The sequence below is a fragment of the Camelus ferus genome, chromosome 18 (genome assembly GCF_009834535.1).
Source record: "Camelus ferus isolate YT-003-E chromosome 18, BCGSAC_Cfer_1.0, whole genome shotgun sequence".
NCBI lineage: Eukaryota > Metazoa > Chordata > Mammalia > Artiodactyla > Camelidae > Camelus > Camelus ferus.
In genome coordinates, this window is record NC_045713.1 from 35,498,358 (window position 1) to 35,520,068 (window position 21,711).

Genomic DNA, 21,711 nt, shown 5'->3' on the forward strand with positions numbered 1-21,711 from the left:
GAAAACACTCCAAGAAATGGATTATGTATCTCATCTGTCCCAGGTCTCCAAGAGTTTACTTCTCTTCATGGGGAAAAAGTAAAACCAGTGAAATGGCCAACAGCCCAAAGCCACTGGCTGGAAACACAGCCGCTCCTCCAGTGGCTGGCAGGAGCCCGGGAATCCTCAAGCTGCCCTTCCGCCCAGGTCAGGCTCCCAGCAAGACCCTCTGCCTTATTTTGTCTTTCTCCATCCTGTGTCCTCCCAGACTTGGCTGAAACATCATGTCTGGGAAGCTTCCCTAAGCCCTCAGGTGGGATCAGACCTCTGCTCTGTACCCCTCAGTCTCCTCCCCCTGGAGGCCCTCTGCTCTCCACACTGCCCCTGTCCACCTGTCGGCTTGTCCGCCCCGCAGTGATGGATGGGTCCTGCACTCCTAGGGCAGGCACCGAGTGCCTATGTCCGTGTTTATGCATGCGGGCATGTGTGCATTCGCTCATTCCTTCCTTCCAGAATGCCCACTGCACACTAAGCGCTGGGCACACGATAAGGAACAAGGGCGAGGGGGCCCCATCCTCGTCCAGCTCTGTCTATAGCATCGTCTTCTCTCCTTGTCTTCGTATCCCTGCTGCCTGTCAGACGCGGAACTCAATAAATAAATGTTGGATGGATGGATGGATGTCCTTGCTTCCAAAATAACTTAATTAACTTAATTACTTTCTATAAGAATTAAATTAATGCTGTTCAAATGCGGTGAATTCCTGTGGATCCTTTATGCAAACTGGCAGCCTTCAAGCTTCACGCATCCTACGTTTGCACTTTGGCCAAAAGTTACAAACTGAATTTGTCACTAACCTTTAAAACTTGGAGGAGTTCACAGAAAACTTTTGTCTTCCTGGCTTCTCTAGAAGAGTGGATGCACGTTCCCGCAGAGCACTGGGGAGCCAGAGCCAGGAGAATCGGGCTCCTCCGGACACAGTGGGGCTGTTCACTTCGCCACCCCCACCTCCGACTTTCCTACCACTGAGCCCAGAAGGCAGCTGCTGTGAATCATCTCACCTTTGCTGAGGATTTTCTTGTCCAGCCCCTCACTCAGGACCTATGTGCCCCTCCAGGCAGCTCAGTTTGTGTCCCCAGCATGACGCCAGTGTCATCTAAGTACGACACCTGAGATGAGCCATGACACAAACAAATGGTCAGTTTTATTGATTTTTACCTCCTAACATACCCTCTTAGTGGTACATACAGGCTATGCAGTTTCTAGCAGGGGTCTCAGATGCAAAGGGAAGTGAAGGGAAAGGTAAATCCAACGGGTGCCTGATCACGTGCCAAACCCCACGTTTGCTGGAGCTCTTCTTACACATGAACGCTGAAATGAGGGGTTACATTCTCACACCACCAGCACAGCTTAAATATTTCTTTGACAAAAATAATATTAATAAATTATCTTCAACTCAGAAAACAAATTGTGTTCAGCAGAGTGACAGGAGGATCCATTCACGGCATTGAACCAGGGGCTGGACGAGAGGAGGGCGGGGACACGCGGCTACGCAGACCCGACGGAGGAGCCCAGGGCCAACGGCGCGTGCTGGGGTGAGTCACATGCGTCCTTCACGCCAGGGGCGGGTGGTGGCCCCTGGGTCACAGCCCGTCCCCAGGGAGATTTCTGTGGCCTCTTCTCTCACGTCCGCCTTGTCTTCTGTTTCTTGGCTTGTCTCTTTGCGTCTTCCGGGCCACTAGTGTCAGAGGCCGCCTGGCCAAGGGCTCGGACTCCCTGCAGTCGACTTGTCAGCTGCAGTAGCAAGGGAATGAGCTGGAAAGAGAGAGAGTGTGAGAGAGGTGGGCGCCATGAGGAGGAGACTTCCGTGCAGTGGGACATCTGAGTCCCCCCCATCAGTGCACCTCCTCCCCCAGGCACGGTCACCACCCGCTCTGTGCTAACGGGAGATCTCAGTTCAGACCAGAGCAGGGCTCTGCACCAGAGAGGGTCACCAGGGCCCCCAAAATATCCCAGGTTTAAGGACTAGGAGACCTGTCGCAAGAGGTTTACGGCCTTGAAAGGAGGCCTTAGGGACGGGACTTGACCTCAAGTGCTGTAACTTCTTCGGCTGCCATGTCCCTGCTGTGAGAGACCCCCTCCCTGACACATCTGTTTCCCGTGAGCTCTCAGGGCTGCCTACCTTGTTGTGGTTGTAGCCGGCCAGCAGGACGAGCAGCGTCAGCGGCAGGGCGATGTAGGATCCCTGCGCGATGTCCTGCTCGGGCAGCTTCCTCTGCAAACACCGAGGCACCGTCAGCCCCGGACGAGCCCCCCCACTGGTGCACCACCCGCAGCCACGCCACAGCCCGCTTCTGAGCCGGCTCCCCAGGGCCACCCAAGCACCCATGCGATCCAGACTCTCGCTACCCAGGAACCAGGCGACGTGGATAAATGTCAAGTGAATCCTGTGCTGTACAGACTCTCATCACTCGCTCTCTGAAGCTTGGGAATGAACTGATTCTGATAGCGAGGTGTGCCTCACCCCCAGACCTTCACTATCTACACTGAGAAAACAGACGGCTGTGGGCAGCAGGGAACTCCTGTGGCTGGAAAGTCGACAGGTCTCAGTTTGTTGAGTCCCAGCTGCACGCGGACTCTTTCCCACAAGGAGGCATCGAGAACCCACTGTTCCAGGCTCAGGGCCATACTGAGGAGCAAGCTAGTCCCAGAGGTCACTCCCAGTGAGGAGGTGAGGCAGTGCTTGGATCCCAGTGGCCATTCACCCCTTCTTCCCATGGAAGGCCCAACTCTCACCAGGGCCAGTCGGAATACAGGCCACATTGCCCAGCCTCCCTTGCAGCCAGGTGGGCCCTGGAACTCAACTCTGGCCAGTGGTACATGAACAGAAGTGACAGGTGCAACACCCAGGCTGCACCCTAGGAGAGAAGTGGTGTGCCCTCCCTCCTTGCTGGCCAGACAGCCTCCGACTAAGCGCACCATTTCGGAGAAGGGTGACATGCTGGAGGACAGCAGAGCCACGAGGAAGAAGGAACAGGGGCCCCGACACCGTGGAGCTTCCATGCAATCCCTGCACTGCTCGCTCCTAAAGCTGAGGCCCCTGCAACGCTGTGTCTGTAACAGCAAACGGACCTATATCCCAACCAGCTCACTCCACCTCAACAACCGAAACAAATAAAGGAGAACTTTCAGATGACGAGAAAACAAGTTAATAAAAAACAAACAAAAAAACACTGGTTCTCCAGGTAGAGCCCAGGGGCCTCCCTTTCAGGAGATCTGCAACGTCCAAAATATTCTCATAATAATACAAAGATACTCTGTGTGCCTTTCCACACTCTTCAAAGTGTACCATGGACTTTCCCAGAGGCATCAAATGTAATGATGGCATGACTCTTGACAGGTAATGGAATGTGTGGCTTGTGGATTCCTGTGTTTTCAGCATTTCTCAGTTTTAATTTCTAATATGATAAATATACATATAGCCTATATAAACCAAAGCTCTTGGAGATTTGCCGTAATTTTTAACAGCGTGAAGGGGCCCCAAGACCAAAACATCTGAGAACACGGAAGCTGGAGGATGACTGTGGGGGCCTTTTTACCTGAGCTGGTTGAGGCAGAATGAGACGGTCCCCTAATTAAGGGAAGAATAAGGGCGGGAACAGATTTCCATCTCCAACTGCCTACTTCTGTCTCAGATCCCAAGCCGTTTTCCATCAAAGCAAATCCTTCATGAAAAGCTGAATTTAGTGGGCAGTGGGAGGGCGAGGATGAGAACCAGCTGTGAGGACAGCGGTCCAGGCCGGGTCCAGGTCTTTCCAGGTGACCTCGGGCAGTCACTTTAATAAGACTCAGCTCTAAGATTCAACTATAAAATGGCGATAATACGAATAGCACCTGCTGCAGGGGAACACTGTGAAAATCCAACGAGACGAGGTGTGTGGGGTGCTCAGCAAGGCATGAGATACCAGGTAAAACGTCAGGAACGGGGCTGTCGGCAATGACACCGAACACAGGACGAAGCGACGCACCCATGGAGGCCTGAGTAAGCGTGCGGCTCTGAGCCGCCCAGCCGACGGCCACGCGGCTCTGCTGACCAACCCCAGCTAAGTCACTCAGCCTCTCTGAGCCGCCGTAAAGACAGCAGAGCAGCATCTTCCCTGGAAAGTCTGTCGTGAAACCCGGCAGAGGCCCTGCACCGAATGGCCCTCCCTGCCCTTGTCACGTGGCCCTGCTCTCATGGGCATCGTTTCTCTCGTTCTCACAAGTGGGGTCACACTCCTGCCAGCAGCTACTAGGCCTGGCTGCTCAGCCCCCACCGAGTGGCCCCTCTGTGCTGCCCAGGCTGCCCACGCGGCTCCCTGGACTCAGGGATTGTCCTGGTGGAGCCCTCACGGGTGTCATAGTCGTAGGCTGCAGTCTTCAGTGCCCCACCAGAGGCCCTCACCCTCCCCTGGGGTCACCATGTGCCTCCATGCAGAGACAAACGGTCCCCTATGTGCCCGTCTCTCTGGCACCTTCTGACCGAGTCGCTGCTGAGGGGAACCAGGTACGTGCTTCCTCCCGGGGACAGAGGAGGAACCTCTGATGCAGGCTAAGATCCTATTTGCCAAGTCACCAAGCATGAGCCAGAAAGCAGCGGGAGCGCCGTGTTCAAGTCCTGGCTCTGCCACACACGAGCCCCCAGTCTTCTCCTCCCTGATTCGGGGATGATAATCCCCACCAACTTCCCACACGAAATGGGGTCTGAAAAGCACTCGGCAGTAAACGGATGGCATCTGGGAACAGATACACGTGGAACCATTCTTCACACCTGCACCCGCCTTCTCCTTACCGTGGGATTAAAAATCAAGGTGATGTGCTTATGGTAGCCCACTGCCGTGAAGGACACTTGCGGCAGGACGTAGTCGTACTGGGACCTGGGCAGCGTGGAGTCCAGAAGCACCACGTAATTCTGTGCACAAGGAAGAAGTATTTATACAGAACAGTTGGAGCAAAGCAAATGAAAACTAAATCCTAACGTATGACTGTGATGTAAAGGACTTTTATATTTCTAAACATAAACTGCAGTTTACACCTCCACACCAAGGTTGCTAACTTTAGAGTGATAGTGTCAGCGGGCTCATCCAGCAGTGACAGCCGTGCATCCCCACCTTCAGAGCCTGCAGCATATCTTTACAAGCACATCCAACCTCCAGCTGCGGTCCTTGGAGGCCATGACTTTATGAAATACACAGTTATTATGAGCCAATCCTGATGAGGATCAAAATGAGGAAGACTTTTTAATCCGAAATGAGGTTGACTTTCAAGGGACAATACTTAAGTGGCTCATTAGCTGGCAAGTTCTAAGAACGCAGTGTCTCTGGAACAGTTCCAGTGATAGTCACAGGCCTGCAGGATGAGCCCGGACCAGGGCCAGGCACCGTGAGCATGTTAGGCAGATGCCCACTCTGCTCTCAACCACTGAAGAGTGGGATCACTGCCCCCATTTCACAGATGGGGAGAGCAAGGCCTGAAGAGGTTAAGGGTGACTTGCCCGGGTCACTCAGCTGGTGAAGTTCCAAGCAGGCTGTGAGCCCAGGTAGAGTCGGTTTCCACAGCGCTGTGCTGCCTAATGTGGCTTGATTTCAAAGGGCATCCGAGAGGGGAGGATATAGCTCAGTGGTAGAGTGCGTGCTTAGTATTCACAAGGTCCTGGGTTCAATTCCCCAGTACCTCCATTAAAATAAGTAAGTAATAAAATAAACCTAATTACCTTCCCCCCAAAGTAAATAAAATGTTAAAGAAAAATAAAAAACAAAGGGCATCTGGAGAAGCAGAGAGGAAGCCCAAAACTCCATTACAACCTGCTTCATTACTGTACAGCCATTTCATGCCGAAAAAGGCCATGGAGTACCATCCCTGCAGTAGGTGGGGATGACACACACAGGTTCACTGCTCGCCCTCTCAGGGCAGGTCCCCCAGACAGGAACCAAATTCTTTGCAAAGTATGCACTCACCCCACCAACCACAAGAGTTTGCTCTGCCTGATTAGAACTGACAGCAAACATTCTATAATCAGGGAACGATGTCCAACACCCAGGCCTTAAATAGGTTATGATATTTCCTATGCTATAGACAACTGTGCAAACATTAAATAATCATGCTATAGAAGATTTAACAGTGGGGAAAATATTTGTGGCATAGTCTTCATTGGAAAGCACAGATTAGAAAACAATGTACCAAATAGTCCTAGTTTTGCATGATCAAAATAAATAAAAATGCATGTGCATGTATGTGTATAAACACATACATGCACATGCATTAGAAAAAGACCAAAAGGATACCTGGTGCTTATTTCTGGATGATGGGATTATGTCTGATTTCCCTTCTTTCCCAAATCTCCTGCCCTGAATGTGCATTATTTTTGTAAACAGAAAAAGAGCCAATTCTGAAAAAATAATCCCTGGAGAGCCCCACTGCCTTTGACTCAGAGCACGGCGTCCACCGTATCTGCAGGCGGTAAGAAAGCGGAAGGCAAGAGAACTGTGAAAAGTGGAATTGCTACGACACAGACAGACAGCAGCATGGAGCGGGCGTCACCTGGCCGTCTCTGAGCAGCGGCGGGAAGTGGAAGAAGAGGGACTGGCCCAGGGATACCGTCTGGATCGGGTTGTCGAGGTTGTCACTTTTGTAAAGCTTTACCTGGAGAGCAGAAACAAAGCAGGACGGGCTTTTGAAACTGAACCACGATAAACATTTCATTTCAGACATCCTCGGGACAGCTTATCTCTTGGGGAGAGAGGATCTTTGGAAACGTGGGTTTTTAAAGAAGCAATCGTCCTCTCCCCTGACAGGCCATTTCTAAGGCATCTGAGATGCCAGTTACGTGACACGGGTGGAAATGTTAAGATTTTAAAATAGATTCTGACAATTTACGTTAATGCTCAACATAGTAATAATGTTAAAAAAGAACAGCTTTGAACATATCTGTAACACGCCAGGCCTGCCACGGGCACTTTACATTCATTGTCACCAGTCCCAGCTACGAAAAGGGCATTGTTATCATCCCCATGAGACTGCATCACCTAAGGTCGCGCCATTATCATGCAGTGGAGCCTAGGACCCAGCCAATGTCATTGAGAGCCTGGCCCACCTGGCGTGGCCACCCCACATGCTGCAGCCTTAACCCCAGAGGTTTCCCTTAACCTGGGAGCGCACTCCCATCTCACATTTCGTTCTCTGGCTGCTTCCAGCAGCAGCTCAGTGCTTTGTGGCTGAACTTTCTCTCCAGCCCAGGTTGGCTGCTTGGTCCCACTACCACATGTAATGGGGCATGAGAAGAGGGAGGTACACCCCTGGCTGTGAGGGCTCCACGCTGCCCCCACCACAGGAGGAGGCCAGAGCTACCCTCCCCAGGGCTCCCACGGATACTCTTCTACATAACACACAAGTCAGGAGGAGTTATCCTAAAACAAAAGTCACAGACCAGAAGCCTGTGGGTCACATCCAAAACCACGTATACACTCTTCTGCCCTGTATGGTGTTCTAAGTCAATCTGAATTCACCGCCTATATTTAAAAATCAGGTAATTTCACATAACTCTAACTTCCAGTTTTATGTAAAACTGGGAAGTGATGCCAACCCTGGGCCAGAATCCCAAGGCAGCAAGAATCAGAACCCACGCCCCCTCCCCTCCCATTCCCCAGTCTCCCCACCCCTGCCTAGCCCTCTTTATTATCGGACATCACCCGCCTGGCCCCACAGGTAATGTGCCTGCAGCCCCCAAAGGGTGGCTGAGGTCAGTTAAGTGCACCTTCTCACCCAGTCAAATACTTCACTATATGTAAATTACAAGTGCCTCCGAAAAATACACCCCTATGGCAGTTCATTAACACCTTTCAGGGGATCACAGGGCATGGTGGACAGTTTGTCATTCACTGTAGAAACAGAGATCCTGTTAGAGCTCGAAGAGCCCTTAAGAGGCCACTGAGTCCAACTCCCTGGTTTTACAGAGCAGGAAACCAAGGCCCACGGGAATGAGGTGATGCCCAAGGCGGCCAGGTGAGTAACTGTGGGGACAGGAGCCAGCCCGGACTGTCTAACTCCGAGTCCACTGCACACCACTCCTACCTTTGACAGGATCTAGAAAGTTATAAGGCGCTTTGCCCTAAAATCGTCTTTCCGTTTCAGACTCCAGATCGTACTGATTGTCCATTAGGCTCCTACTGTGATGCTTCCAAAGACACACACTGCTGGCAAAACAGTCATGTGAAACCACACCACATCTTTTCTCTCCAGAGATCAGCAACCGTCCTCCCAGATACACGCTGGGATTAAAGAGTCTTAAATCTCAACCTCAACCCTCAGCAAGTGCTAGGCAGGCCCAGGTGTCCCGCTCCCTCCTGTTTCAAAGTCAGAAAGAACAGAGCACTTGAACCTGAAAAGGCTGGCCTTACCCATAATGTGGGAAGATACTCGGAGGAGGTGATCACATTTCCACTTAAGTCAAATTGATTTATCTGCCGGAAAACTATGATGTTCACATCATCGATGTCGTTATTCCCGACCTACGCGGAGACAAGGAGGGCTGGGGATGAGAAAGCAGGAAGAGGGACCTCTGCTCTCGCTGTGTGATGTCCTGGGAGCTATTTCCTAGTGCGCTTCGCTTCATATGAAGTGGGCGAAGCTTGCCATTCAAGCCAGCCTCAGTCTGCAGCCACACATTGACAGGAGATGGGCCGCACCTGCCCACGGGCACGTTTTATTTGACAAGCACGGTATTGTTTTTCTAAGTTTTAATTACTTGTCAACAGTTTTAAAAAAGGAACCTCATGTAAAAAAGGCCAGATCTCCTAGCATCTCTTGGAAAAAGGGGAAGATGCTCCTGCCTGGCAGCGATGGGAGGAGCCAAGCCCAGCTGCCCCTCTGGGTGGGCATGTGACCCGTCTGTCACCTTTTCACATCGCCGGGCCACAGTCCACATGACTGCCTGCGACCCCAAACCCTCATAATCTCGTGCCTAATGCCACCCAGTAAAGCCCCCAAGAGGCAACCCTCTTGTCCCACCCAAGCCCTCTTACTAGTCTAGCAATGAGACCTATTCCATAGGGAAAAAGTCCACTTCAAATGACTCCAGAGCCACTTCCTGGGACCTGGAGGGCTGCCTCTTCAGGGATCAATTAGTTAAGCCATGATCTTGAAGGTCAAGAGTCTCTGTCCTTGGTGGGAAAAACAAGGTCATCTGAATATAATAAAGCGGGAGGCCCTAACACCAATTAAGCCTATGCTCTCTTTATCACCCTCCCTTGATTTGAAATGCTGTTTAGGCCTTAGGATCCTTAACTTGCAGAATAATGATCAGAGCTTGCAGGGGAAGTGGGGAAACAACACTTTAGATTTCTTCTCTGGATGCCTGACAGCAATGCTGTTCATTAAAAACCCACATAAGATGCTGCTTGTGAAGATGACACTATTCTAAGAGGACCCTTAATTAGGATTTAAAGTCCCCCCCACAGCAGATGAAAGGCAGGCAGCCAGAGGAGTGCTAAGGGATTTTTTGATCAGGGAAGCAATCATGCCCCCGATTCCGCTGGAGAACTCCGTGCCTTACCGCAATCACCCGGTGGTGGGGGAGGGCCCGCTCGATGTGGTCGTTGCCTTCTGCCTTGAGCTGAATGTGGTATTCACATCCCGGCTGCAAACAAACGCAGGAGTCACATCTTGGGAAAGGGTCCTGTCGAGTGAGACCTGATCCGAGCCTGCTCTGCCTGCAGGCCCACATAGGACAGGGGCCTTCCCGTCCCACCTCAGTGCCCAGACTGCACCTGTTAACCTTCTTAAGAGTTCCTTTAAAAAGCACCCCAATGTAGAAACTTTTCCCTGAAGTTCTGCAACTCCTTCAAACACCATTCAGTTTCTTCTACCCAAGGAAAATTAAATGTGGCTTCTTATTTGTTTTTTCTTTTTTAAAAAACATTTTTCTTCTTTGTATGTTTTTTATTCTATTCCTCCAATTTATAGGCGTAGACCATGTTTACCAAAAAAGTCACTATTCAGAAAAAACTTTTTTGTTGACATTGTACACATGAAGGATGTACACTATTTACTCAGATAATTTTCTGGCAGACAGCAGTATTTTGTTCTAAGAAAGCCAGCACATTCTGACAATTTTCCCCAATAGAGGGAGGTGAAATGTCTTGAAAAAATGAAGTTTTTTGTTTGTTTATCACACTGCTGTATGGGCTGGCTAGTGGCAACTCTGATAGATATATGAGTTCAAAGGGAAGTTTTTCGGAAGGCTAGAAATCAAATAAAATTCAGCTTGGAGCAAGGCTTTACTAGTAGAAATGAGCCCACTGTTTGTAAACTTCTGAACTATTTTTTTCTTACATGCTTATTTTAAAAAGAGATCTGCATCATGTCCCCAAAAGGTGACAGATCACTTATATTAGCAAGGTTTAAAACACTTAAATCAACCAATTTCCGATCACCAACAGCACACGGGACCCGATGACACCTTAGGATCTAAAGCACGGGGCTGAGGTCAAAGGTGACTGTGTGCATCCAAGAGGGCAACCCTGAGACTGTCATCATTTATTTGCAAGTCGGTGTGAGTAACACGGCTCTGCTCTCCTAAACAGTGCGCTGCAGCCTTCTTTCGTGCAGGCAGAGCAGCATCGGGAACGGTGATCGCTTTAGGTTAACCAGGGGCCCTTCCAAGTGGTAGCTTAAGGGTGACTTTTCTCCCCCTTTCAAAATTGTCCTTTTCGATATGTTGCTTGAACTATTTTATAATGAGCACATGGTACCTTTACAAAGACAATAAAGCAGTTATTCTTTAAAAAGACAGAACATTCAAGTTTATGATCGCCAATAGACGTATTAAGCCGCTTTATAGCTCAGTGAGGACAGACAGCACTGGGTTTAGTTCAAAATAGCTGTTTGTGCCTCAGAAAGGAAAGACGTGTGTAGCTATCTGGGAAGAAACGCAGAGGCAGCACAGCTGAAGCTGGGAAGGGCGAGCACTGCCCCCTGGCTCCTGTCCCCAGGCTGGGCAGAGCCCACAGGGTGGCTGCTCCCATCGCAACCCGCCCGACTCCTTGCCCCTGGCCGGCTGACTCGAGGAGGCACCTTCAGCCTCTGGGGGCAGCACGTAGGGGTGGAGTGTCTCACCCCAAATGCCTTGACAGCTACACTGCCCGGAAAGATCACCTGGGGAAATGAATTCTGATGGGGGTCGAAATCCTTAGGAAATCTTCAACAAGGGATCTCCAGCCCGGCGTCCTCTGGGAGACTGGCAAACCCCAGTCCAAACCCTTGATGAGAAACATTCAAGGCTCTTCCTCCAGAACCCAAGGCCTGGCCCGTGGAAGGTGTGAGCTGCCACAACACTGAAAGTGCTAATGACTTAACACCTGTTACCAGGAGGAGGGTGCCGGGGAGCATCGGTTAAAATGGACATCTACTGCAGTGGGGAAGGACACTATATTCAGTTTAATTAAATAAAATGTGTTAAGTTGGTGAGTTTAGAAAAACACATCTGGACCAGCAAGACCCTGGGGGAACCAAGAAGGTGACCTGAATCTGCAAGCTTGCACTCGTAAGAGTGAGGTGAGCTCACCCTAGCGCGAGGCAGACTGAAGTGCACAGGCGCCTCCGGGCCCTCCTCATGCTGCTGACTTAACAACGAAAAAAGCTGCACACACGGCCCGAAGAAGCGGGGGTGCTGGTGAGGAGCACCACAGGGGGCGGTGCTGTCTGTTCCTGCTTTTTAACCATTTACTGAGTCAGTGCAGCAGGCGCTGCTCCGTGTATTTCACGTGTAATAACTCACTTAATACCCACAGCCAGCCCAGCCCATAAGGAAGACATTGTTCTCATCCTCATTTTACAGATGATGAGACGGACACAGAAAGGATGACACACTTGCCTGACCTTACACGGCTAAGAAAAGACAGAGGCAGGATTCAAACCCAGGCAGAAAGGCATCTGTGCAGCCACCGAAAGATGAAAATGCACTGAATGCATGAGATGGAGAACCTGCTTTTAGGGACTCACTGCCTCTCCCGGGGCCCCGGCTGCCGGAACCACTGCTACATGGAAGGAAAGCAGGCCTGGAGGATGGCAGAGGGCAGTCCCGGGGCCCCATGGAGCACGTCGGGGTGGCAGCACCTCCACAGGGGCAGGGCTTCCCACGGGGCTGAGGAGAGCTAGGAGGGAGTGTGGGGTAACGCCGCCCAGACTCCTGTGGTGGTGGGATGACTGTCATCTCGCGGAATCTGATGAGAAGACACCGCAGAGGGAAACCGGTGGGCAGAGGGGACAGGGCACCCACTGGGTCAGTGTGCATCCAGCTAAGCCAGCAGAATACACGTTCTTCAGTCCTCAGCACGGCCCCCAGGACACCCCTAAGTCCACCTTCCTCCCTCGGCTTGACCGCTCCATGTTCACCGAGCAACCTTCTGACCTGACTTCCAGGAACCCCGATGTCTGAGAGTGGGCATGCCCGACACTGGACGTGAGTATTCTTATCTCTGGGAAAGGACAGCATGGCCCCAAGGTAGTGCCCAAGTAAACTGGCAAGCAGACGTGCCTCTTAGCTCACATGACTCGGGCAAACAGTAATCCTCTGCCAAGATGTGTATGACTATCTCTGGGGCCAAATAAGAACAGCCAGTTTGTGAATCTGAAAAAGCTGGGACCAAACCCCGGGTCCAAGTGGCCCAGTCCAGTGGGTGCCAGTCCACCCACATTCCCTCTTAGTGACTGCTACTTAGTGTCTGCTGAACGAGCAGATGAATGAATGGGTGCACAAATCAAAACCAAGGGAAAAAAGCATCATAAATTCTGAACCAAATGCTGCAGCCAAGAAACCAAAAGGACAGATCAGTTGGTTATTTGGCCCACACAAAGAAGTTGTGGGTTTCTTTTTTTTTTCTTTGTAACTAGATATAAACATCTGAAAACCCAGAGTTTTCACATGAAAGTCTGAATTTCTCATTTCTTTTATAAACTCAGCCTGGCAACCCAGAGTCCATCTTCCCACATGGCTACGAAGAGCTGGAGCTGAGTGGTAGCTGCCCCCTCACGTGGGCTACGTCCTCTCCACCGCACCACAGTCCACACCACTCCCTACTGTGCACCCAGATTCCTCCAGCCTTTCACAGTGTTCTTCTGGCTCTACAGGTATTGGGTTTGAGAGCCCTGGCCTAAGCCAAAACCTTCTGCTAGGCAAAAGGTATGTCAAACCCATGGTTTTCCACCTTTATTTTGCCACAAAACCCCAATGCAGTATGTCAGCTAGATAAAAGGTAAGCATGTCGGCTAAGACAGGGATTGGGAAGAGTTCCAGAGCCCTACATCCCCCTAACCCTCTTGCCCAGCCCATTCCTAGCAGTCTTGGGGGCACCACAAGACACCCCTGAATCAGTAGGAAAAAATCCTCTAGTGAAACAGGTCCAAAGTCTCACCAGCAATCCACGTAACCTGAACTTCCCTTCTTCATCTGTCACGGTGTCTTCTCCATAAATACTGCAGTCGTTCTGTCCCACTGCTTCCACGGCAACACCCTGTTCTGGTTCTCCATTTAAGGAAGAAACTGTACCATAGCAACTGGAGGGATAAGACAAGAAACAGAACATGACGTTCTCGTGGTTTTCTGAAGCACACAAAAGAGTTCAGGGAAGTGTCCTGCACTTACCAGCGATTTACAGTGCAAGACAGTTCAGTGGAGGACGGTGCCCCAGCTGACCCAGACAGTTCCGTTCTGGCCATGGCACTTGCAAATCGAGCCTTCCTGCCAGAAGGCTGTCATCAATTTCTCTTCTTGTTGAAATTTTAAGGGATGCTCCAGAAAATTGTAATTTAAAAAGGCTAAGCTTTTACTTTATTCCACTTTATTATATTTCTGTTACCCTTTATTTTAAATAACGAAGCATCCAATAAAATGAAAATAAATCGCTTCCCCTTTCATTCCACCTTCATATTCAACTGAAAATGGTCCATTTTTCTAAACTTGCTCCTTCTGATTAATCAATCTTTGCCTCAAGTGCTTTTGTAAACGTGTATAAATATACGTGTCCGTGTGTCTGTGTGTATAAATGATACTAGTATTTGTATAAATCATCTCTGGAAGTATTCAGAAACACTGGAAAACCTAGGCAGCTGGGAGACAAGGAAAGGAGGGAAACTTCACATTGTATATACTCTTTCAACATTTTCAAGTTGTACTCAAGTGAATGCATTTCTTCCTTTCAAAAATTTAACTCACATTTCAAACATTTTTTAAAAAATAGAAATTTTTAGGAACTAAATGAGCTCTCACAGGCTGACTGCAAAATAGGAACCTGGTGACTCGATCAACAGTTTGAGATGTTTGAACAAAAGAGCAGCAGTTAAAAATCTGTGGACCTCGTCTCTTACTTCCCTTGTCTTCCAAATAGTCACGCTGAAGACCAGGGTGGGTTTCTAGGTGAACCGGGGCCGGGGACAGAGGGGAGCGGGCGGGGCTGCTCACCTGTAGGCTGTGCGGTAGCCGGTGATGGTGATCTTCAAGTTCTGTCCCTCCTGCACCTCAATCATTTGTGAGGATGGCTCGAAGCGGAACTCCTTCATCATGGGCTTGAAGTAATACTGGCCGGGGCTCTGCCGAGAGACCACCGCAAACTGAGCCTCGGCTGCAGATCTCAATGTGGCTTAAAAGGGGGCAGCTAAAGTTGTGATGGACCAGAATCGGACCCCAAGAGCACCAGGGCTTCCAGGACAGACAGAAATGGTAACTCTAATGCTATAATAAATAGTTAAGGTGACAGCAACTACAGTTCTAATATAGCCGTCATTATCGTGTGCCTACAGTAACTCTTCGGGCTAGACATAGTTTTAAATTTTACGAATGAAGTAACTGAGGCTCAGAGAGGTCATGTTAAGTTGCTTGAGATGACACAAGAAATAAGTAGGAGAAGGAAGATTTGAAGGTGTGTGTGCATCACTGCACAGCATACACCTCACTGCCTGTTTACGACATCCCTGTGACAGTCACTTTATTCCCAGGACTGACGAAGTAGCCAAGGAGATGTAGCCACTCCTGAGTCCCCACCATTCAGGGCCTCATCTAGATCTCCAGTGGAAAAATGGATGCTATCCTCCCACCACGGGGAGCGTGCTTTGCAGGAGAAACACGAGCTCACCACCGAACAAGACTCGGCATTATTATACACAATCCTGTGGTGAAACAAGGGGACGCCCAAGCCAGGAGCCGCTGTGGCCGGGGTAATTAATTACATTGTCTCAGTGACAAGTGGGTAACCAGAAAACAAGACATGTGTGCAGGAGGGAACATGAATCGGCAGCGTTAAGTTCTGGTGAGAGCAATCCTCTAATTACGTCTGGTCCCCCAAGAAACATAAAACACTCCACGCTGGTTTTCTGTTCTCACGTTGTCAAGCAGTACACAAGTCACGAGGTGTCCCGGGCTCTCTTGGGGAAGACAGGCGGGCAGTAAACTACAGGACACCTTACCAGGTTTGAGAAGGTCAGAATGCCATTGTCCTGAGTCAGGAGGTTCGAACGAAACACACCACCGCTGAGGGATAAGAGGACCCCGGGGAGGGGCTGGTCATCTTCAGCTTTTATCTGGGGGGCAACAAAGGAACCCCAGAGCAAGGTTAACTCCTATTACCCATGAAGGGAATATTTCACAAGAGGTAATTCTTAATGGACTGTTTTTCTTCTATTGTTATTCACTGGAAGGGAGAACAAAAGGTCTGTTCTTCATCTCCAGGGTAACCAATGTTAACAGTTTGGTGTGTAGCCTCAGACTACTCTATGCCCACACAAATGTCATCAACATTATGGCTACTGCTGGCGGACTTGGTGAGTGATGTGGTGGGGTTGGGGCGAGGCTAGGAGGTAAGACAGAAGCGCCCACAGAGCTGTACCATTCTGCAGCTGTAACTTGCTTTCTCCTCCCTCAGCCGTTTCCCCGTTTTCCCTCCCCTATCGGTCCCCACAGATCAGCCTCACTGTTTCGGAACAGCTGTGTCTCACTCTACAGCAGAGGTCGGCAAACCACAACAAGCAGGAGTTTTGTGATGGAGAAAGAGAGACGATCTGAATGTCCCCGAGCGTGTGTCTCTTTGTGAGCTTAAGTGTTTCTCTTTTTCCGAACAGTCAGTTCCTACGAGTGGAATTGTTGGATGTGTGCACTTGAAATTCAGAAAGAAACTCCCAAACTGCACTCCAGGGTGGCTGTAACCATTCCAGCTCTGTAATTTACCTATGCGTGGGAAAACACATGCTCGCCAAAAAAGGGATAGCGTCTTGATTATTGCAAATCTAACCCAGCGTTTCGATGGTAACTTCCTCTGCATTTCCCCAGTCACTAGTGAAGCTGAGCACTTTCCTGTATGTCTGTTAGTGACTTGTATGACTTCTGTGAATTGCCTTTCATATCCTTTGTTTATCTTTTTTCTGTTGGGCCGTCTTTTTCTCATCAATTTTAGGAGTTCCTTGTAAACTGGGGATATTATTTATGGTATAGATATTTCTTCCCACTTCCCAGTTTGACTATTTTTAAATTTGGTTTAAAATGCATTCTGCAATATAGAATTTTCATTTATTATGGACTGTGATCTGTCTTTCTTTTCCTCAGGCCTCTAGGTTGAAAATATTCATTCTCAAGGATCTCCAGACTCATGCCGTACATCCTACAGCATGCTTCTTCCCAAGAAGGACTGAGGGAAGAAAGAAAGACATCAAATACCACTGTAAGAACACTCTGCGTCCTTCGACAGAGAACAGAGTTGAAGATGAAAGCTTAAAATACTTGCCAAAAGGTATGCACACAAGCTAAAGGCAACAGCTCTCCAAATGACACCACGTGAGAGAAGCCAGAAAAAGAGGACGATCTGAATGATTCCATTTATATAAAACTCTAGAAAATGCAAACTGACCTACAGTGACAGACGGCAGATCAGACGGGTGGGAGGGGCAGGAGGGAGGGATTACCAAGGGTATGAAGAAATTTTGGAGGGTGATGAATGTGTCCACTACTTGGATTGTGGTGGTGTTTTCACGTCGAAACTGTCAAATTATACACTTTATGTGCAGTTTACTGTATGTCTATTATGCCTCATAGAGCTGCTTTTTAAAAAACATACGGTGTTACCTCAAAGCTCACGCCTGCCAAGGCATAAGCCTTAAAGTCTCCTATGGTTCCTTCCACTGCAGTCAAAACGTAGCCCTCCTTCTGTGAGGACACGCTATATTCCAGGTCACTATGCAGGGGCCCAACGCTGGATAAAAGAAAGAAATGCTGGAGATGGCTTGGCTTCAGATCCTGCAGGAAGCATCACCCGCCCCAAGGAAACCTGGCTCCCCAGTGTCTCTCCGAGGCTCCCCGATTGGTCCCAAGCAAATGTTGCTTAGTCACAGACTTACCTATAGGCACCTTTGTCATCGGTAAAGACTGTGATCAGGGGTGAACTTGCCCCCTTTTCACTGATGACAATCTCAACTCCTTCCAGCTCTGGGTGGATCTGACCTTCTAGAAATAAGCCTGCTTTCCCCTGGATCTCAATCAGCTTCCCTGGGCAGCTTTCTAAAAAGGGGGAGAGAGAAACAGAAGAACAGGGCTTAGAGGCAGAGGGGAGGGAGCCTTCTGGTTGGGGCTTCCCATTAAAGAAGGGCCGAACACTGAGAAACTGGAACTAGCGCGAGGAGGCGGTTGAATATAACCAGAATCCTCGATACTTGCAATGGCCCAAGCCTCTCTCCACCAATGAAAAGACCTTGTTCAGCTGCCAGGAATGTTAGCAGGCACGGCAAACAAAGGCTGGGTTTCCCCTTTCCTCTCCCTCGGCTCTCACAGGCCACAGGTGAGGAGACAAGCTGACATCACAGGTGACAACCTGTGCGGCTGGACCTCAGAGGACCCAGCACGGAAGACGGCCCCAGACAGACTGCCTGCCAGACACCTGCAGTCTTCAACACTCTCTTTCCAAACATGCAAACGCTGAGGGTTTAGTGAACCCAGAATGCCAGAAAAAGCTACCGGTAGCCTAAACATTCCAGTGGCAATCACTTCTGGTTATCCAGGCTCAGAAAGACCCTCCCATCACCCCGACCAAAAAGCAAACATCAGGAACAGCTCAGACACATGAAGACATTTCAGACATTTTGGCAACTGATGGTTTTGCCACCTCCTGGTGTCAACTGGAAAACAGCAAGGAAAACCAAGTCCTTTTCCAAAAAGACACCCCAGTTCTCATAGTGAAAGTTACTTTTACTGATTTAGACCTTTCATTCATTCGCCCGTTCAATCACTCATTCACTGACTCATCAAACAGTAACAACTATGTGCCAAAGGGGACTGAAGGTGCCTTGCAAAGACGGTTTCACTGTAACAACAGCACAGCCCACAATTTTAAATGCAGGGAAAGGACCTGCTGCAAAGGTGTGTCATCGGCTGAGTTGACATTTACCTCCACTGACGGTGGCTTCCATGGAAGGAGGATAAAAGAGCAGCTCTTTAGACGAGGGTGTGACAGTGATTTTCTCTCCGGACCTAAAGTCATTAAGATACATCAGTGGGGCTCCCCATCAGGAAGGGTATTGGGACAGAGGACACTGCAGGGAAAGCCCAAGAGCGCTCACCGTGCCCAGTAAGAGAAGTCGTAGGAGAAGGGGCCCTGGAGCTCGTCCACCATCTCCTGCGCGGGGGGCTTGGTCCTTCCCCCGCTGCCGTCCTCCCCGCCGTTCTTCTCCCTCTCCTGCCTGCGGCTCTCGATCCCCGCCAGCTGCTGCTCCCTCCGCAGCTCCTGCACGGACTTCAGGGGGCCGAGGACCAGGGCGGGCTCACTGTCAATGGAAGACCTGGGAGAAAAGGGTGAGCAGCCCGGGAGGTGAGGCCCCCTCATCCCCGCAGCTGCGGGGAATCGGACGTTTCTGCGAGCAGAGACCATCAGTTAAAAAACCGAGCACCTCACAATGCCACCAACCGTGGCACAGTCTTCTCCTGTTTTGAACAAACTAATAGTTAAAAAAAAAAAAACCTGAACTTCTTTGCTGTGGTGGCAGTATCTGGTAGATCTGGGCTGGCATGAAATACCACTGACTTTGTGCCTTGAAGGAAACTTGTGAGATTTCCCGTAGGACATGGGATTCTTTCCACACCACCATCTCTGTCTTTCTTTCAGTCTTTATTGAGAAGATACCCTGCTAGAGAACCAGGCTCTGGGGACACTGTGAACAGGACAGACAGCATTCCCTATCCCTGTGGGATCCACACCCGGATGCCCTGTGGACGAGGCAGAGAATAAAAGAGAAAAATGACGTCAGATGGTAAGTACAATAGAGAAAAATAAAGCAGCATGGAAAGATGGAGAGCTGGGAGTCAGGGGCTATCTTTCATTAGGGGCTCAGCCAGCGCCTTTCTGGTAAGGTGACACCGAGCCGACTCGAAGGAAGGGAGAGAGGGAGCCACGTGGCTCTGGTGAAGAGGGCCTCAGCAAGGGGGCAGCAAGTGCAAAGTCTTGGAGCCTTGGAGGCAGCTCCCTTGGTGTGCTTGCGAGAGAGCAAGGAGACCAGGGTGGCCTGGGCAGAGGGACCCAGGAAGAGTCAGATCAGGTGTCAGACTAGGGCTTTGCAAACCTTGGTGTGGACCCTAGAGGGGTGGAAAGCCAGTGGAATTTTAAACAGAGGAATGACAGCATCTCTACTGTTAAAGATTACTCTGACTTCTGCATGAACAACACACTGTTATGAAGCAACAGCCAGAAAAGGGAGGCCAGACAAGAAGCTGTAGCAACAACCTGGTCCAGACAACAGTAGGTCGAACCAACATACAGAGGCTAAGTGTTAAGAAAGGGCCAGGTGATGGATGTACAGTTGGCCCTCCATTTCTGAGGGTTCCACATCCAAGGATTCAAACAACGGCAGATAGAAAATATTTGGGGGAAAAAAATTTCAGAAAATCCCAAGAAGTAAAACTTGAATTTGCCACATGCCAGAAACTATTTACATAACAGTGACATTGTATTTACAGCTATTTACGTAGCATTTACATTGTATTAGACGTTGAAAGTAATCTAGAGATGATTTAAAGTATACGGAAAGATGTGCATAGGTTACATGCAAATACTACTCCGTCTTATAAGGGGCTTGAGCATCCTGGGATGTGGGTAACCACAGCGGTCCTGGAACCAACTCCCCATGGATACCGAGGATTGTACAGCTGAGGACTTGCAGATGGACTTGTTGGGTGTGGGATGCAAGAGAAAGAAGAGTCAGGGACAAACTAGAAAGATGGAGCTGCCGTTTCTGAAACAGGGGAGACTACAGACTTGGTCTGTGGAGGGTGACAGACCACCAGGAGTCCAGTTTTGATCTGGGGAGTCCAAGATCCCCTTTACAGATCCCACCGGTCATGTCCAGCTGAAGATGCGTTTCATGTAACCTCAGCTCAAGCAAACAAAACAAAACCCTTGTGCAGTTACAAAAATAAACTTAATAAAGACCAAAAAACAACATAATACGGAGTCACTACTGGTAAAGATATGAATTTCTAGTCATACCAGTAATTCACACATTCCAAGCAGGAAAATAGAAAAAGACATTATTGCTCCAGCACCAGGCAAAGAAACAGGAGAAACTGAACCAGTCCTTCCCGTAGAAACCCCGTCCCCTGGTGAATATGTACCCCATCAATTCGGTCAATAACCCAGGGCTGTCCCTGACACCTCTCCCTTCCTGACCCGACGGAGTCAGCCTATCTCCACATCCCATCAATTCAGTCTCCTCAACACTGTCCGATCCATCCACATCTCTCCATCCCCACTGCCACCAGCCCGGCTGAAGCCCCATCATCTCCCACCTGGACCCCTGAATGAGCCTCTGCCCCTCCCTCAATCAACTTCCACTCTTGGATCCCTTCTACCTGTTCTCCACTCAGCAGCCAGGGGGACCTTTTTGAAACAAACAAAAAAGTGGTCCCTCTACTTAAAATATGTCAGAGTGTCCATGGGACAAAGCTAAGACCCGTAACACGGGCTGGCCGCCAGCAGCCTGTCTCTCCTGCATGGACCCCAAACCCCCCCAAAGTCAGAATTCAAAGCACTTATCGCAGTTGTAATTTTACAGCTTTGCGTGTGACTCTTGGATCACTTACTGTCTGTCTCCCCCATGAGACTGTAAGTCCCACGAGGGCAGGGGCTGTCGCCTACTCCCAGAGCCCTAAACACTGAGGAATCTCCATAAGTATATTCTGCACGGGTGGACAGATGACAAGGAGGTGGACAGAAAGATGGAGACATAGCTGGAAAGGCAACTTCAAGTAAGGCAGGCTGGGAGAAAGTTACTCAGATTTCCGTTCTCTTTGACAAAGACAATCATGTTGTCAAAATGCTTTCTTTCATTTCTTGAGAAAATTAGAGTGTCAGGTGCACCCACCACACTGAAAAAATTCCTCGCAAAGGTGGCATTCACATGAACCCAACCTTCCGTGAGGGACTGCCTTTCACATACTCACTCGTGACCCTTCTCATACAAGGTGGCAGGGTCTCATGTAAAGATCCTGAGAGAGGATCTAAAGAAAAACAGGCAATTCTTTAGAATTTGCTAAAACACTTGAAATACAGTGAACAAACCAGAGATTTTTTTCCCTTAGCAAAGACAGGAGGTGCAAAGAGGCCAAACAGAAATTTAAGACACTGAAACGAGCCGTCAGAAGGCTCTTCCTCATCCACAGCTAATTCCTGAAT

At 49.6% G+C, this 21,711-nt stretch overlaps 1 protein-coding gene across 1 annotated transcript in view; it reads right to left on the bottom strand.

Annotated features, from left to right (window-relative positions):
* Positions 1-1,152: 1,152 nt before the first annotated feature.
* Positions 1,153-21,711, bottom strand: part of LOC102509479 (nodal modulator 1) — a 50,875-nt gene continuing 30,316 nt past the window's right edge. The window contains exons 19-31 of the mRNA XM_032460970.1: positions 18,608-18,826; positions 18,436-18,518; positions 17,393-17,552; positions 17,121-17,247; positions 15,473-15,586; positions 14,472-14,599; positions 13,426-13,567; positions 9,567-9,650; positions 8,413-8,523; positions 6,557-6,658; positions 4,809-4,928; positions 2,160-2,252; positions 1,153-1,792 (exon numbers count right to left, since the gene is read on the bottom strand). Of these exons, the coding sequence (XP_032316861.1) occupies positions 1,661-1,792; positions 2,160-2,252; positions 4,809-4,928; positions 6,557-6,658; positions 8,413-8,523; positions 9,567-9,650; positions 13,426-13,567; positions 14,472-14,599; positions 15,473-15,586; positions 17,121-17,247; positions 17,393-17,552; positions 18,436-18,518; positions 18,608-18,826 (1,615 nt within the window). The 3' untranslated portion in view covers positions 1,153-1,660. The remainder of the gene's footprint in view (positions 1,793-2,159; positions 2,253-4,808; positions 4,929-6,556; positions 6,659-8,412; positions 8,524-9,566; positions 9,651-13,425; positions 13,568-14,471; positions 14,600-15,472; positions 15,587-17,120; positions 17,248-17,392; positions 17,553-18,435; positions 18,519-18,607; positions 18,827-21,711) is intronic.